Source organism: Phalangium opilio, unplaced genomic scaffold, assembly GCF_054372755.1.
Source record: "Phalangium opilio isolate 3A_F unplaced genomic scaffold, DU_Popi_V2 ptg000042l_1, whole genome shotgun sequence".
Taxonomy (NCBI): domain Eukaryota; kingdom Metazoa; phylum Arthropoda; class Arachnida; order Opiliones; family Phalangiidae; genus Phalangium; species Phalangium opilio.
In genome coordinates, this window is record NW_028324166.1 from 1,635,907 (window position 1) to 1,653,313 (window position 17,407).

Consider the following 17,407-nt stretch of genomic DNA (forward strand, 5'->3'; position numbering starts at 1 on the left):
TCCATAAGTATGATACTACCTATACTTCGTAATGCCACTGAGAGACTTACAGCTCGAGCTTGTTCGAGAACGACGGAAGCGAGAATTGAAGTCCTAAGTACACTCGGTGGTGGTTAATTTTGCATGCAGGACAAAGTTCCATCTAGGTCCTATTTAGTCTGCATGTACTAAGCCCAAATTTGACAGCAGCGCCTCACCAGGTGTCGCTTTACCCTGAATCTATGACCTGCCTCATTCACTTCATGACAAGCTCCAGTTTGTAAGTTACCAGTGACAAGCTCCAGTTTGTAAGTTACCAGTGACAAACTTATGGAATATTATATCTTATGAACGTATGGTTTAATGTATGCCGCCATTTCATTCAATATTAAATTTATGCTTCCAGGAATGCGTGAATAATTTTAATTACGACATACCACTACGTATCAAAGTTTAATCCGTGTTCAATATAAATACAGATACATTTGATTAAAGAAATAGTCGCGGATATGCATAGGGAAAGATCTTTCATCGAAATATAGATTATCAGCATAAGTTCATAAGTTTTTCACTGGTTACGAACTGGAGCTTGTCATGAAGTGAATGGGGTAGGTCATAGATTCAGGGTGAAGCGACGCCTGGTGAGGCGCTGTCAAAGGATTAGTAATGCAGACTAAATAGGACCTAGATGGAAGTCCTGCATGCAAAATTAACCACCGAGTGTAGGACTTCAATTCTCGCTTGTTCTCGAACTAGCTCTCACTTGCAAGCCTCTTTCATTGCGAAGTATCTTTAGTGTCATACTTATGGGAACATATCTTATAAACTTATGTTATAAGGAAAGGAACCTGAGCTTTCCTATCAATACACAGCCCCTTTTCCTTTAATGAGGCTATTTGATTTAATTAATTTACTAATATATGAACTTTGATAATTAATTGTCTCATTTTTAATTCTAATAGAAATTAGTTTTAATTGGTTTTAATATTAATATTAATGTTCCAGTGGCACAGAGCCGTTCGGAGAGTTTTGTGGGCCCGGGGAAAATTAACGAAATCGTGGGCCCCCAGTAAGGCATCACAATACGTGATCTCCTGGGACCCCTATGAGGTACTGGCCCTAGGGAAACTGACCGAGTTGCCCTATCCCTCGACGGCCCTGAGCTCCAATTAGCTGATTGGCTCGATGATATAATTAACTTTAAAATATTGATTATAGTTGAAGTTATCTGCTCTTCCGGGTTTAATGAGATCAATCTAGCAATGACATACAAAATTTGTTGTCGCTATCTTTTGTGTCAGAATTTTATTTTATCTCGGGGTTAGATGGTTACCAGTCTCGACCACACTTTGAAATAATCTTCGATTGGTTTTGAATTGAATTCATTGGAAAATGATATGTATTGAGTTGATTTAAAGCATGAAAGGCCGGTAGTAATCGCATGTGCTGAAACTGAAGGTCACCTCATGGGTATGTATAAATATCAACGTATTATGGATTCCCAACTAGGACCGAAATGCTGGCCACCAAATAACGATGTGAGAATGCTGTAAATCGAGGTGGAAAGAGCTAGGTCATGTGGGGAAAGGAGCTATATCTCTCCGGAGAATCTTGAGTGGTGGGTTTGAAATTTCGCCCATGCGCAGAGACAAAAAGAACGAATTTCCCTCTCACTCCCAACGTTAAGGGGGAGGGGTTGGAAGTCGTATTTTTTCTCTACTGAATGGAACGTAAGAGATGGTAATCCATAATACGTTAGTATTTATTCATATCCATGGCACCACATAGTTTTTACGTTAAAATTGCAAAACAAAATGTAATTAAAACAAAATTGATAATTTATATTTAAAAAAAAAACACGTCTAATGTGCATGCTGAAAATGTGTCTTCAATAACATTTTTATATGGGGTCATCTTTGACTTCAAATATTTCAGACCACATGTTCAAGATTTGAAATCGGTCTTTATGACGTGAAAGATAGGTCTAAATTCACTTTTAATTACGAAAATAATTATCAAAATCTGTTAAGTCACTTCTGAGAATCAGTGTCAGAAGTAATTCAATAGCTATACATTTTTTAAATCTTTATTTTATTATTTTGTTAAATTAAACCGAAGATTCTTCCCAATCTAGAAAAATAAATAATGCGTTTACATAACTTTACACCAATACACTTTTTGGCAGACTATTTTCAAGGAACTGTCCCCAATTAAAATTTTAATCTTAATAGTAACCTAATTACAAAATATGAGTATTATATTTCTAAATGAGATAATAAATTTTGTATTTAATTTTTATCAGAAATAGAATGTAATTCTATAATGAATAAATTGTCTGATGATGATATGAAGGGATAGTCACAGACTATGGTGAGAGTGGTAGGACAGAAGTTCAGTACGATTTTGAGTCTAAAATTTTCCATGTCGAGTTATAATTAGCACCGCTAGAGGCACTGCGAGTTGGTAAGCCTCTCTGAGAGTCTCGGGCTCCGTCTGGTTGGCTCAAGGGAAATAACCCAAGATGGCGACCTTCTGCCCATGTGTGTGTGTTGGTTTCTCTAAAAGCAATTAATGGAATGGTCTATCTCGCTCTCTCCTTCGTTTCACAGCTCTCATCTTAATCCTTGATAACTTCTAAATAATTTTCATTTTAATGACCTTAATTTTATCAAATATTTTGATAAATTTGAATTTATCAATAAATTTAACGCTCTTCATAGATTAATTAAGGATGTTCATTTGCGGTTAGATTTGTTTATTAATTATGTATTTAGTAATTGATATCCCAGCGTTATTACAGATAGACAGACCAAGCTGAGTCATCATAGCATAGCGTAGCATCTCTAGCAAATTCCTTTTCCAATTTTTAAATTCTTAAACATTATTCAGGTAACATAAAATTATACCTTAAAAAAAAACGACTTTTTTCCTAAATATAAAAGGAAAAAAATTTCCCTTCTAACAGAATAATTAGCATCTAATTAGTCTTAAAAATAATCAAGGACTACTGCGCCGCCGCCATTGTTTTAGTGGCGTCTGCTAAACGGAACCACTTACCCCTAACGTAATTGGTTGATTTCCCATGCAGTCCTCGTTTTTAAGACTTATTCAATGTTAATTATTTTGTAATAAGAGATAATCTATTGTTATTTTTGATATTTTTAATTTTATATTTGGAAAAAGGCCGTTCTTTTAAGGTGCAATGTTATTTTACCTGAACTTCACCTTTAAAGATAACTCGTCATCATAGCGTAGCATCTCTACCCAACATTTTCCAATTTTTAAATTCTTCAAATTTCCAAAAAAAACTATTAATATTTTAAGAACGTAACTTACGTGAGGTAATTCCATACCTTTAATAATGGCTGACATTAGCTATCAGTACATCGCGCTCTGTAGCCTTGATAGTACAAGTCTCAGATAAGTGGGCGGAACCTACACAAGTAACTTTGTAAAACTCTCATTTTCCAAAAATTCTTTAAACTCTTCTTATCCAATTGAAAATGGTCTCTCTAATTATGTAAATGTTCTACAGATTATATTACCAAGAAGCGATATCTAGTTTACTAGGGAGAAGGTATAAGATGCCTAAGTATTCGCGCAACATAGTCCCAGTCCCCCTTTCAAAATACAAGGGGGACGTAAAAGGAGGCCGGGCTATTTCGTGCCTCTTCTCAGTCGGAAAATATGACTGTAATTTTCGTCTTCGCGCTGACGTGAGTTTTCAAGAACCAATGAGATGCAGCTGCTTGTAATTTAGAGGCGGGGATTACCTCCCGACCTACTATACGTTAGGACTGGAGATAAAGAGCTGGAAATGTGCAGGCGAATTTATACCTTTCTCCCTAATAAACTATAGATATCACTTCTTGATATTACTTTGCATTTTATCACGTAAATAGAAAGACCTTCAAGTATATTTTTATCTTTTAAAATACAAAATAAATTAATTAAAAAATCCGGCGCGATTCATAAGGCCCTACTAAGTCACTTGTCCAAAGGCTACGATACTTGATGCGCCATCGCAACCTTCTCTTTCAGTGACTAGCAATATCAGCACGGTCGTTAAACGAAACCTTTCTCAAGATCGAACGAAGATCAAGGATTAATGATAAGTGGGATCGATTCGAAATCGGTCGCGTTTTTAACCTCTGTTTATTGCAACCTGAACGTTGAGTCAGCATGATGTCTTTAGCGACTACGGAGTTTTTTGACACCTTGGGTTTCGCGTTCAGATTGCTCTGCGCCGGATTTGTAAGTCTATTGTTCTTGAAGTTAACGCGCCAGTTTATGCAATCGCAAGATCTGAAGGGGAATTGTCATCAAGATGCGAAGCCAACGCTCATCAAACCTCCGTGTCTCAAAAGGATACCCATCTTGGGGAATGCCCATCAAATACTCAAGACATCGTGGGATGTCAAAGATATGCCTCCAGAAACGTGTAAGTTCAGTAATTTTGAAAATATTTGGAAAACGAAATAAGACCAATTAATATTAGGATGAGTTTGCTTTAGTGTCGAGTTTTCTTGGGGAGGGTATGTTCTCACGTTATAGACCATTTCGAAAATTACATACAGATAAACCAACAGCACAGGGCGAGGCTGCCTTTATGGTATTTTGATTTTCCCTTTCTCCAAGTAGCACCACCAACTAGCCCCTGTGTTTTGGATTTCTGCGTGTAATTGTTGGAATGGTCTATAGATTCGATTTTGTCTGATTTGGGATAATTTTAAACAATTGTAAAATCTAAACCTAATCTAACAGAGCCTTATTTAAACAATAGTAAAATCTGAACCTAATCTAACAAAGCCTTATTTGAACAATAGGAAAATCAAAACCTAATCTAACAGAGCTTTATTTAAACAATAGGAAAATCAAAACCTAATCTAAACAAAGCCTTATTTGAACAATAGGAAAATCTAAACCTAATCTAACAGAGCTTTATTTAAACAATAGGAAAATCAAAACCTAATCTAAACAAAGCCTTATTTGAACAATAGGAAAATCAAAACCTAATCTAACAGAGCTTTATTTAAACAATAGGAAAATCAAAACCTAATCTAAACAAAGCCTTATTTAAACAATAAGAAACTCTAAACCTAATCTAACCGAGCCTTATATAAAAAACAGTGAAGTGTAAACTTAACCCTAAAATCAAAAACTGTAACCTAAAGTAATTTAAACTCAAATAAAACCTAAACAAAATCTAACCGAGGCTTATTTAAAAAATAGTAAAATCCAAACCTAACCCTAAAAGCTAAAACTCTAACCTAACCTAATCAAGTCTAATTTAAACTATATCTAAGCCAAGCCCCCCCTTACAAAGTACAAACGCTAACCAAACCTAAACTAACACGCAATAAATACTATCGAGGGTCAGGTAGTTTTATCCACTAAATAATTCTTAAACTTTTAATGGGTTTGTTATTCTCAAAAGTTTGGGGTTTTCCCCTTCAGGTAAAATATCAGATTGCTATCATCATAAATTTTTAGAAAAAAAAATTTCATTTATTTTTGATAGCAATGGAATTTTTTTATTCTGTGTTTTCTCGTTCAAATTTCAAGGTCTTTTAATCATATTGAAAGAAGAGTGAAATGACCCGACAACAATTTTTTTTAATTAAAGTAGTTTGATAAATATTATCAAATGCGTTATAAACATTTACCAATATCTTTGTGCAAACCTGATAAACGAGACACGTAATTTTTATGAAAATCGCCATCGGAAGGTCCGACCAATTAGAGACCGCTATCGGCATGCAATCGGCCGGTGCTTTTATACATAAGTTATTTTGCGGTCTCGAATTATTTAAAGTTGCCTATGGCAATTTATAATTAAGAAATCGGTGGTAGGATTAGAATTTTAACTTGAAAAACATTATTAAAAATTTATATAAGTGAATGGATAATTGTTGGTACGTTTTTTTGATGTGGTTTATTTGATTAAAAATGACCTAGCATTCCAGCCTGAAATAATATTTGAAATTAAAACAGATTATAGAACTACATGAAATAAAAAAGCTATAAAACTGATTTTATCGCATCGTTCTGATATCATCTGATTTGCGAACGGTTTACAAGCTTAAGTATATCGTTAATTAATTATAAATATCGAAATCTATTTTTGATCTTTGTATGTAAATATTTAGATTACTTTAATGCACTTGTAGTTATTATATGTATAGTATATATATGGCTCGATAAAACTCTAATTAAATATTCAATTTTAATCTTACAGATACCCTTCAAGCCATTAATGGTATGATTCACCTGTTTGAACAGAATGGTTTGGGAATTCAAAGTTACAAACTCGGCTCCGAGGTGATGATTAATTTCTTCACACCTGAAACAGCTGAGGCAAGTTGTCAAAAATTGCTCAAAAATTACACGTAACATAACAACAATAAGTATGATATGAACTCGATCAATAACTATAACGAAGAGTTTCCCAGAAAAACGTGATTAGGAATACATAGATTTCATCTACTTGTTGATAAGATATGTTCCATAAGTTTGTCACTGGTTACAAACTGGAGCTTGTCATGAAGTGAGTGAGGTAGGTCATAGATTCAGGGTAAAGCGAGGCCTGGTGAGTGAGGTAGGTCATAGATTCAGGGTAAAGCGAGGCCTGGTGGGTGAGGTGCTGCTGTCAAAGGCTTAGTAATGCAGACTAAATAGGAAGATGGAAGTCCTGCAAATTTAACCGAGTGTAGGACTTCAACTCTCGCTTGTCGTTCTCGAACTAGCTCGAGGTGTAAGTCTCTAGCATTACGAAGTATATGTAGTGTCATTCTTATGGAACATATCTTATAAACTAATGGTGTTACTGATATAAACCACCATGTAATTTGGTAAATCAAATTAGGAAGTTAAAGAATTGTGACTGTGCATGAAAAACCAAAAACAGAACAACTTTCTGAAATATACATAAGATATTGATAACAGTAAATTAAAAAAAAATTGTACATTAATTACAGAAAATATTAAGAAGTAATGATATTCTTGATAAAAGTAGTCTTTACGATTACATGGTACCTTGGCTCGGAAATGGCCTCATAAGCAGGTAGATCTTAACGAAAATTTATTTAGAACATTATCGCCAACGAACACTGACGATTATCAATATTGTCTCCTATCAGTAAAGCCAAGCAATGGCGAAAGCATCGTAAACTCTTGACCCCGGCTTTTCATTTCAAAATCCTCGACGAATTCCAACCCATGATCAGCGACAAGAGCGCGATCTTCGTCTCGGAACTGAAAAAGCAACTTGACTCTGACTTCGTCGATATTGAACCTTTAGTCGCCTATTACACCATGGACGTCATTTGTGGTATGTCGAGGAGATTCTTGTCTTGTCTTTCCATTTAAAGGCCTATTCAGACTATAGAACAAAATCTTACGTTCCCCTCGGTCGCATCGTTAGTTTCGTTTCGGTAGCGCATGCGCAAGTTCGTTGATTGACGAGATAGCAGACGATTTAAAACCACTTGACATTATAGTGATTTTTTGAATACTAAAATAGCCCATTTCAAAAAGAAAATACCTCCAAGAATTTTTAAAACTTTTCATACATCGTCTGCTAAACCGTATCTCACTAAATCAAGCGTCAGTATGACATGATTGAGTGAGCTATGGCTAAAGAAAAGGTGGTGCCATCTCGTTGCACTGCCTGACGAAACTGAAAATTTTCAAACTGAACCCGCGAATCTTTTACGTAGTTGTTGACACATGTTTAATTAAGGGAGAAAAACGACTTCACCGACGTGAAAGTAGGATTTTAGTTTCGTGTGAATGGGCCTTAAATTTGGAAAGGAAACCTAAACTTTATCGTCTTAAAATATTGTCCGTTTAAATTTTTAATTGCATTTTAAAAAATTTAATTGCTAAGCCTTGGTTAGTTATAATTACATTAAGACTCTAATTTAAGAAACTGCCATGGGAATAAACATCGATATTCAACAGAAGAAAAACTCTGCCTACGTCACTGCTCTAAAAAGGTAAAGAAATATTTCAGTGGTTGATACGAACTACTTTCTCTCAATGAGATTTAACATTGGATGTTGATACGAATTAGCTTTCCCCATTTTATCAAGAGTCCTTGTAGGAAACTGTAACACCAATCGATTAAATTTCTTGACACAATCTCGCGATCTTGACATTGTCATTAATTAACTCTTTCGTGACAGAGCTGGTCGTTTAACTTTCAAACGAATAATGACCCCGTATTTATGGAACTCGTTCTTGTTCAAATATTTCCCAACTGGAAGAAAATTCTATCAATGCCTTAAAGAAATCGACGATTTTGTTAACAAGGTAATGTACCCTGATTTCAAGGTCAATATTTCAATATTGTGTGCGTCATACTTGCCTCAAGGGCGGAATCAAGTCAGTTTACTAACGTCATATTAACAACACTTGGATATGCATAATTACTAACGTACTGTGGATTAACCCAACTAGGCCAAACAGCTGGCAACCAAATACACCTTAAAACCCGCGGATCTGAGACGGCTTTAAATTGAGGCGGAAATAGCTAGGTCACGTGGGGAAAAGGAACTATATTTCTCCGGATAATCCTGAGTGGTGGGTTTGAAATTTCGCCCATGCGCAGAGAGAGAAAAATTACAAATTTCTCTCTCAGTCACAAGGTTTGGGGGGAGGGGGGTTACGAGTCACGATTTTTTGCTGCCTAGGGGGAATGCCTTGTGGAACATAAGAGATGGGAATCCATAATACGTTAGTAATTATACATATCCATATACTGGAATTATTTTAAATGGATTCTAGCGAATGACACAAATCAGTCATTTCTACAGGTGCTTGAAAATTCATTGCAATAAGCTTTGTTTCACTTTCTATTTCAGGTGATAGAAGACCGAATTGAATCTTTAAGAGAAAGCGAAGTTGTCGAAGCTTACAAACACAAGGAGGACATCATGAAAGCTGCGAAAAATGGCAGATTGACATTCTTGGATATGCTAGTTTTGCAATACCTCGTGGATAGTGATTCCCTAACCAAAGATGATATTCGTGATGAAGTTCACACCTTCATGTTTGCGGTAAGACATAAGACCTTTTTCAAAAGAAGAGTGTTGAGTCCGGTATTCGACTTCTTTGTTTATTTAAAACGGAACAACACCCAAAGACAGTTAGATATGACTGGAAACAAAGGGACTTTGATGGACTGGTAACCTTGAAGCCCTATCTAGCGTCTTTGGGTTCACTTTCCCTCTGGATGTTCCGTTTTAACCATAAGTCAAACAGACAATTCTGTGTCCCCTCCCCGTTTAGAAAATTGTCTGTTTAAACATCAACGAACGAAGTTGAATTTTGCAGGGCGCTAGGAGATTTGATCAAAGTAGACTATCGTGTTAACTTGTTTATCTGTTACTTGCTTATATTTAGGGTCAAGATACGACGGAAGTGGCCATAACTTGGACGTTATTCTTGCTTGGAAACTACCCAGAAGCGCAAGAGAAATTGTACGAAGAGATTCGATACCGATTTGGCTCGGATAAAGATGGACCAATAACAATCGAGGATTTCAAGGAAATGCCTTATTTAGAAGCAGTAATAAAGGTAAGATTTTTAGCAGTCGAAAATTGGAATCGATACAATTGTTCAATTCACACTTCTCCAACAGGAAACACTTAGGTTATACCCTTCAGTCCCCTTCATAGCCAGGACAGCGAACAAAGAGATGATAATTGGTAAATATCTACTGTCCTTCACCGTCATAAGTCAATAGAAGAAGTTTTAATCGAATCTTGCTTCAGACGGTGTAATTATACCAAAGGGTGCGACGTGCGCCGTTCCACTCGTGTATTTGCATAAAAATCCGAAAGAATTTCCTGATCCAGAGCGATTCATACCCGAAAGATTTCTACCTGAAAATAGTGGTGGAAGACATCCTTACGCTCATGTACCTTTTTCAGCTGGACCAAGAAATTGCATAGGTAAAGATGTTTTCAAATTTTTCATGTCGTGAACAATGTATAGCCGCGTTTACACGAGACCCTTTGAAAGCGTTTTCAACCGTTTTGGGAAATTGGGAGGCTCAAAATGCAACATTTTGCTGTTAATCATAGAGATCTTTCATGAGAAAATGCAACTATTATTATTAAACTTGGATTGTCAATGTGTTTCGTGTGAAGACGCCTTAAGTTGGTTCGGTAATTTATTTTCATTTTAGGTCAACGGTTCGCGCTGTTAGAAGAAAAGAGTGTAATTACAAACACAATCAGAAATTTCCGACTAATATCGGTCGACCAAGTTGACAAGATCGCCATTTGTCCCGAACTAGTCAGCAGACCGAGCAAACAAATTAGGATAAAATTGGTACCCAGATAATCTCGCCAGTTTATCTTAATTACAACTTAACAGTTAAAGAACTTTTAATCAAAAGTGACTTTAAAATATTAATTGTCTATGAAATGTAGACAACGAAACCTATAATGCGACTCAATGTTCCATCTTTCCTTTGGTGGCTAAGAAAGAAGTTTATAAAATCGTCCTTTGAAGTATACTAGTAATTGATATGTAGGGGTAGGCCGCTTATTACGTTTAAGCAGACGACATACAGTCACGAGACATTGCCCAATCACAACTCTTGGAAAGAGTAACGCTACTACTGCAAAATATTTCTTGACACGCCCCTACATAACGCATTGTACAACCCTTATTGGTCGTTTTAGCAATAAACATAATAAGAGAGGAAAAAGTATACAATGTTATATATGGTAGTAATGTTAGTACATAATAATGTTTTTGTAAGTTAGTTAATTTTAAGTGCCATTTACCCATTTTAACGCAAACCCCGCCTCCTCTGGAATTAAAATCAGAAATGAATACAAAAACGCATTACAAGTGCTTACTTCCAAGGATGATATTATGAACTTCTCTTTTCATTTCGGAAAATCCGAACATTTTAATAATTTCTCGAGCAAAATAAAAATTTCAAAATATTAAAAAAGTACTTCATATTTATTTTTATATGCAAATTATTTTCTTGAAAATAATTCCCTATATTTAATATAATTATTATTTAAATTATTTATATTCACGTAAAAATAGACAATACTGTTGAAGGCAGGAAATACAAACAACAACCAATAGAATCAGGTGCTTAAACCAAAAGTATTCATTAGTTCATTGGAGCGTAAAATAATATTATTTTGGTCACGTTTGCGGCCAAAATAAAAATTCCACTCTCGTTTTAACTCGGAAAGATACTGTCCTTGAAATTTTTAAAGTAAGTCTGAACCAGTCCTCGCTACTTTGATTACTGCCTTACGTGATATGGTTTTAAATGAAACCATATTGCCAACTAATGATACTTGACATTAGAGTCAAATGATGCTATCAACGAGGCCATTGCCTAATCTTATGACAGGAGACATAGACTTCGTTAATAAATAAATACCTACGTTGAAAAACTTACAAGATCACCTAAGCTATTATTTCTTAAAATAAGAGTAATCAAGAGTTGATAATAAAAAGTACCCTTCTTTATGTTAAATGTTAAACGTTTGTCTGTCTGTACCTTTTGGAGGCGTCCACGTGATTAGAATGACTTTAAAATGTTGTAATTATTATGTTACTATATTAGAGGGATGAAAGGTTTGTTTTTCAGTAGTTGAACCAAGCTGGGGTCCGCGGACCCTTCTATTATTTTTTTATTTTCTATATTATGATTATTATATGAAACGCAGAATTTTTTCTATAAGTAACGGCTTGCTTTATTGGAGGGGTAAAAAGTTTCTTTGTAAGATAGCTCTTGAGTCAAGTTTGGGTCCGCGGACCCTCCATTCCTTTGTATTTTATCAATGCAATAGTTATTATATAAATCACAGAATATTTTCTATACGTAACGGTTTACTGCACTATAGGGACACATGGTGGTTTCTAAACCAGCTCTTTTGACAACTTGGGGCCCGCGGACCCCTAATCTTCTGTATTTAAATCTACGCGTTGATTTTAATATGGAACATATAAGTCCGTCAAATAATGCACCAATACTAAATACTCTGATTATCAACTCCTGATAAATTGTTGAAATTTTGTACTATTTTGTGGTATTGTTAAATCCAAATATAAGTTTTAAACTATTATTCTACATTATAGTTAAGGAACATGAAGGTCTGGTCTAAAAAGGATACAAGGTTTTTATACGAAAAAAAAATATTACCAAACTTCACTAGAAATTGTTCAAAACCTCACAACTCGTTAAAGTTTTGCTCAACACGGTTAAAAATTTAAGAATTTTGCCAATTTTATTTGAAAAATCAAAATGAGTGAATCGTTAGGACTAAGTTTATGGTTTGATTTAAGCAATATCTTTATTTACGCGTTACGATGCGTAGCTATTAGCTTAATCACGTTAATGGTGTTGAAATACAATGGAATGAAGATTAGTTGGCCAGGATTAGGCCTTTTTTATAAGAAGGCTAGCGTTGTTCCTACGGTAAAAGGCGTACCCATTTTCGGTAATGCATTGCAGATTATTAAATACAAATGGAATGTGAAAGATGTGCCACCGGAAACACGTAAGTCTTTTTGACACAAATTAAATCTTTTACTATAAGCCCCTAAAATAAGAAGAAAAATAATTGGCACATATGTGGAGTAAGACATATCAGAGTGCTCATCTTGTTTAGACATTAGTTTGAAGTTAATTTTTATTTTATTTGTACCAAGTTAACATTGTTATTTAGAGGTATTGTTCAAAATGTCCACTCTCGTGCTATTACTCTTTGAACTACTTTAAAATTACAAGCTTAGGTACACTTCCACCTTTAATAGTACACTTATGCTAGATAAAGGCTCTGTAACGGTCTTAGATCGGAGGCTATTGAAATTGTCTTAACAAGATGGGCACTCTGATATGTCTTACTCCCCAAGTGTGCCAATTTACTTGTTATGTAGGGGCCCGCGTTTTGGGGGCCATAACTCCGAAACTAAATGTTTTAGCCCATGTTCTGGTGACGCGTTGAAATTAATTATAGGATTCTTAGTAACGATGATATAATTAGCAATAAAAAGTTGTAATTAATCATGCACCGAACTTAATAGCTTCACAATAATTAAAAATAAATTCTAGATTTTTATCCGACTGCCTCTCAAGGTCTTCTTGTTTGTTTAAATCAAAACCACATTTTTAATTTAATAGAAATGTAATCCGATATTTGATTTTTTTGTGTCATAAGTCTATTATGTAAAGTCCCTATAAGTGAGATTCATACATTAAAGCCTATGCTCGTCGTTTTAAAATCCATTTCTCTTTGCTGAAACTTCAAGCTTTGAAAACGTAAGATTTATTCTGGAGTTGCATAGTTAGGGGCCATCCGTGACTTTTTAAAAATGGTTTATGAAAAGAGTTATACTTATTGACATTATTTTGATACATAAGAAAATAGGCTTATGGTGTGGTGACCTTTAAATAACTGGAACGAAGATAAATATTTACTTGGAATTTTAATTACATTGAAGATACCCTTCAAGCTTTAATGGGCTTCATACACTTATTTCAACATCTGGACGTGGGCGTACACCACTACAAGATCGGTTCCGAACATATGTACACGTTTTTTACACCCGATAAAGTAGAGGTAAGTCATATGGTTTCTAATCAACTAGTTCTTTTAAGAAGGGATTGAGGTGCCCTTGATGTTGCATTATTACCTTGTGATATCTGTATGTTCGAAATTTTCGCGAAATAATCAACAAGAGTGATCGAAAATGATCAGTGGACTTCGAAACAGGCCTAAAACCTGGAAACCAAATACACGTTACACCCGAGGGAATGAGACGTCTGTTAATCGAGTCTAGGTCAAGTGTGAATGGAACTATATCCCTCAGGAGAATCCTGAGTGGTGGGTTTGAAATTTCAGCCATGCGCAGAGAGAAAAAATACGAATTTCCCTCTCAATCACAAGGGTTGGGGGGGGGGTTACAATTCATATTTTTGAACGGGCGTCTAAGCGAAATGCCTCGTGGAACGTAAGAGATGGGAATCCATAATTCGCTAGTATTTTTGCATATCCATGGCTTCACACATACATTGACACTTTTTGAAGAAAATCTATTTTAATTTAACTTGTCTCGAAAAATTGTTTCTCTGGTGTCGCTTTTTCTATCAATGAAACTAATTTGCACATATTTGTAAATTCGATCAGTCTAGTGATTCGACAAATCAGGTGTCGATCATCTTAAACTTTAACCCCAACGAATGTTAACAATTAGCGAACTTCTTCTAGGCCTAATCATACAATAATTCTAACGGGTATCACATCTCTACTATAACTCGCTAATATTTCACTTTCTTCATAAACTGAAGATTATTTTGCACTTTTAGAAAATCCTGAGAAGCAACGAGATCTTGAACAAAAGTAGTCTTTATGACTACGTCATTCCATGGCTTGGGAGTGGTCTAATCACCAGGTAATTTTAATTTAAACTTATCTTACTCAAGATGCAAAGATTGAAACTGAGTATTTATTGTTAACTAATGCTAATATTTAGCAAAGAGACGCAATGGAGGAAACACCGTAAACTATTGACTCCAGCATTTCATTTTAAAATATTGGACGAATTTCAACCCATGATGAGTGATAAGAGTCAAGTGTTGGTCTCATTACTGAAAGAACATATCGATGATGAATTCGTTGATATTGAACCCTTCATTTCGTACTACACAATGGATGTAATTTGTGGTACGTTAATTACTAAGAAATTTAAGTGATTTTTTTAATTATTGCTTAGAACTCGTAATTTTATTTTAAATCAAAATAGTCCTTAAATTTAATCTAGGCCTTTGAATTTTAATTTAATTTTGTGAAATAACGGCTGTAGTGAAATGTAAACTATTTATTTAAAATATAAATTTTGAAGAAATTCATTATTTTTTTATAGAAACGGCTATGGGTATTGACATTGATAGTCAAAGAAAAAGAAATTCTTCGTACGTCACAGCACTCAAAAGGTAACTAATGTTTCATGTTATTATAAGAAAATGTTCCATAAGTATGACGCTACCTATACTTCGTACTGAGAGCTAGTTCGAGAACGACGCGAGAATTGACTCCACTCGGTTAATTTTGCAGGACTTCCATCTCCCTATTTAGTCTGCATTACTAAGCCTTTGACAGCAGCGCCTCACCAGGCGTATGTCGCATTACCCTGAATCTATGACCGACTTCATTCTCTTCATGACAAGCTCTCATTAACCAGCGACAAACTTATGGAACATATCTTTTGAACTTAAGATAACATTTGTTAATTAATTTTAAATTTATGCAGAGCGGGACTTTTAACATTTAAAAGAGTCGTAACCCCCTATCTTTGGAATGATACGTTGTTCAAACTATTTCCTGCTGGGAAGGAATATTACAGATGTCTCTCTGAAATTAACAGTTTTGTTACAAAGGTAAGTAAAAACGCGTTGTAATCAAATACTAAATTAATATTGTGGCGCCATCTACCTGTCAAAATTAATAAAAATATTTTTCAAAAAGGTTATTGATGAACGCATCACTGCTATAAGTGGGAGCGAATTAGTTGAAACATACAAGAACAAGGAAATTATTGCGAAAGCTGCTAAAAATGGGAGATTGACATTTTTGGACATGTTAGTTCTACAACATTTGGTTGAAAGCGATTCCCTTTCAAAAGAGGATATCAAAGATGAAGTTCATACCTTCATGTTCGCCGTAAGTTCTTCGACATTGTTAAAAGAACGTCTCTGAACTAAATTGACCACCTTTAAAGGGACAAGATACGACGGAAGTGGCCATTACTTGGGCCCTCTTCTTATTGGGTAATTACCCAGAAGCCCAAGACAAATTGTACAATGAAATCCAACAACGATTCGGATCCGACAAAGACGGTCCCATAACCATTGAAGACCTGAAAGAAATGCCTTATCTTGAAGCTGTTGTCAAGGTATACTTCTTCTGTAGCATAAGCATATGTTATAAGTCGACATCGGTATATAGTATCGAATCGGTATATGTTGTAGAGATGGGTTATAATTTTACCGCGTTTTATTTAACATGGTATACATAAATTATAAAAACTAATTTTTCATTGGAAAATTAAAAATATTTTTTTAGGAATCTCTGAGACTTTATCCTTCCGTGCCCTTGATTGGAAGACGGGCAACCAAAGACATTGTAATAGGTATTTAAAAACATTTTCCTTTGCAAATGGACTGTTTCAAATTTTGGGGGGTAAAATAGAGTCTGGTGTTTGACCACTTTGTTGTCTCAAGGCGGAACATCCGGTGTTGTGGGTAGCAAAGACGTTAGACGGGGCTTCAAACAACAGGAACTTTAGTGGACTGGTAACGTTAAAGCTCCATCTATCGTCTTTGGGTCCCTCTTAACCAAATATAATGCAGACGATATTGAAAGGGTCTTTAACAATAGAACCAAGCGTACTTACAGAATTTGTGATGTGACCCAAGTATAATAATTGATTTGCCTTGAACTAACATTGAAATTCCTATATTTGCAGACGACATTTTGATTCCGAAAGGATACACATACGGCATTGCCGTCCCCTTTTTGCACAGAAATGCAGAAATATTCCCAGACCCAGAACGTTTCGTCCCAGAAAGATTCCTGCCTGAAAACAGTGGGGGTAGACATCCATACGCTTACATACCATTCTCAGCTGGACCAAGAAATTGCATTGGTTTGTCCATTTGTATTTATAGTCAAATAAGTTCAAGTTCATGGCTTAAATTTTGAATACGTTGTAGGTCAAAGATTTGCGCTTCTAGAAGAGAAAACGGCAATAGCCAACATGGTCCGAAATTTTCGAATCAAATCTCTGGATCAAGTCGATAAGATTCCAGTTTGTCCCGAATTGGTCAGTCGACCAGGGAAACAAATCAAGTTGAAGTTGGATGTTAGATTATAACTGCAAATTAATATGAATTATATTTAACGCTTGTGATATTTTATCAACACTACGTTTTTCCTACGATATTTTATGCTAGGTATTCCTACGCTTCATTTGCCACCATTTTATAAAAAAAAAATGTTAAAAAGAAAAATCGTTATGCGATTGGTCAGAGGTGCTAATTTCAAATAATATATGAAATTATTATAAATTCGCGCCACATTTCCAGCTCTTTAGCTCCAGTCCAAACGTATAGTAGCGCGACGCGAATCACGAAATTTACAGTCATATTTTCCGACTGAGGAGAGGCGGCGTAAAGCCCGGCCTCCTTTTACGTCCCCCCCCCCTAGTATTTTGAAAAGGGGACTGGGACTATGGCGCGCGAATTCTTAGGCATCTTATACCTTCTCCCTAATAAACTAGATATCACTTCTTGATGAAATCTCAACGTAATTTTAATTTAGTTTCTAAAGCAGATATTTCATTTGGGTGTGGGTTCATAGACTGCTTAGTGTTAATTGTCTAC

The 17,407-nt window shown here is 35.2% G+C and overlaps 1 protein-coding gene across 1 annotated transcript; it reads left to right on the forward strand.

Moving 5' to 3' along the window:
• Positions 1-549: 549 nt before the first annotated feature.
• LOC149678185 (uncharacterized) lies at positions 550-17,351 on the forward strand. Its single transcript, XM_089837001.1, has 23 exons — positions 550-4,420; positions 6,218-6,336; positions 6,957-7,042; positions 7,119-7,309; positions 7,907-7,976; positions 8,166-8,292; positions 8,844-9,038; positions 9,385-9,558; positions 9,623-9,689; positions 9,756-9,935; positions 10,172-10,317; positions 10,769-10,845; positions 12,310-12,524; positions 13,468-13,586; positions 14,333-14,418; positions 14,500-14,690; positions 14,890-14,959; positions 15,277-15,403; positions 15,492-15,686; positions 15,745-15,918; positions 16,089-16,155; positions 16,492-16,671; positions 16,739-17,351. The coding sequence occupies exons 1-23, from the start codon at positions 4,162-4,164 to the stop codon at positions 16,897-16,899; spliced, it is 3,276 nt and encodes a 1,091-aa protein (XP_089693127.1). The 5' UTR covers positions 550-4,161; the 3' UTR covers positions 16,900-17,351.
• Positions 17,352-17,407: the final 56 nt, after the last annotated feature.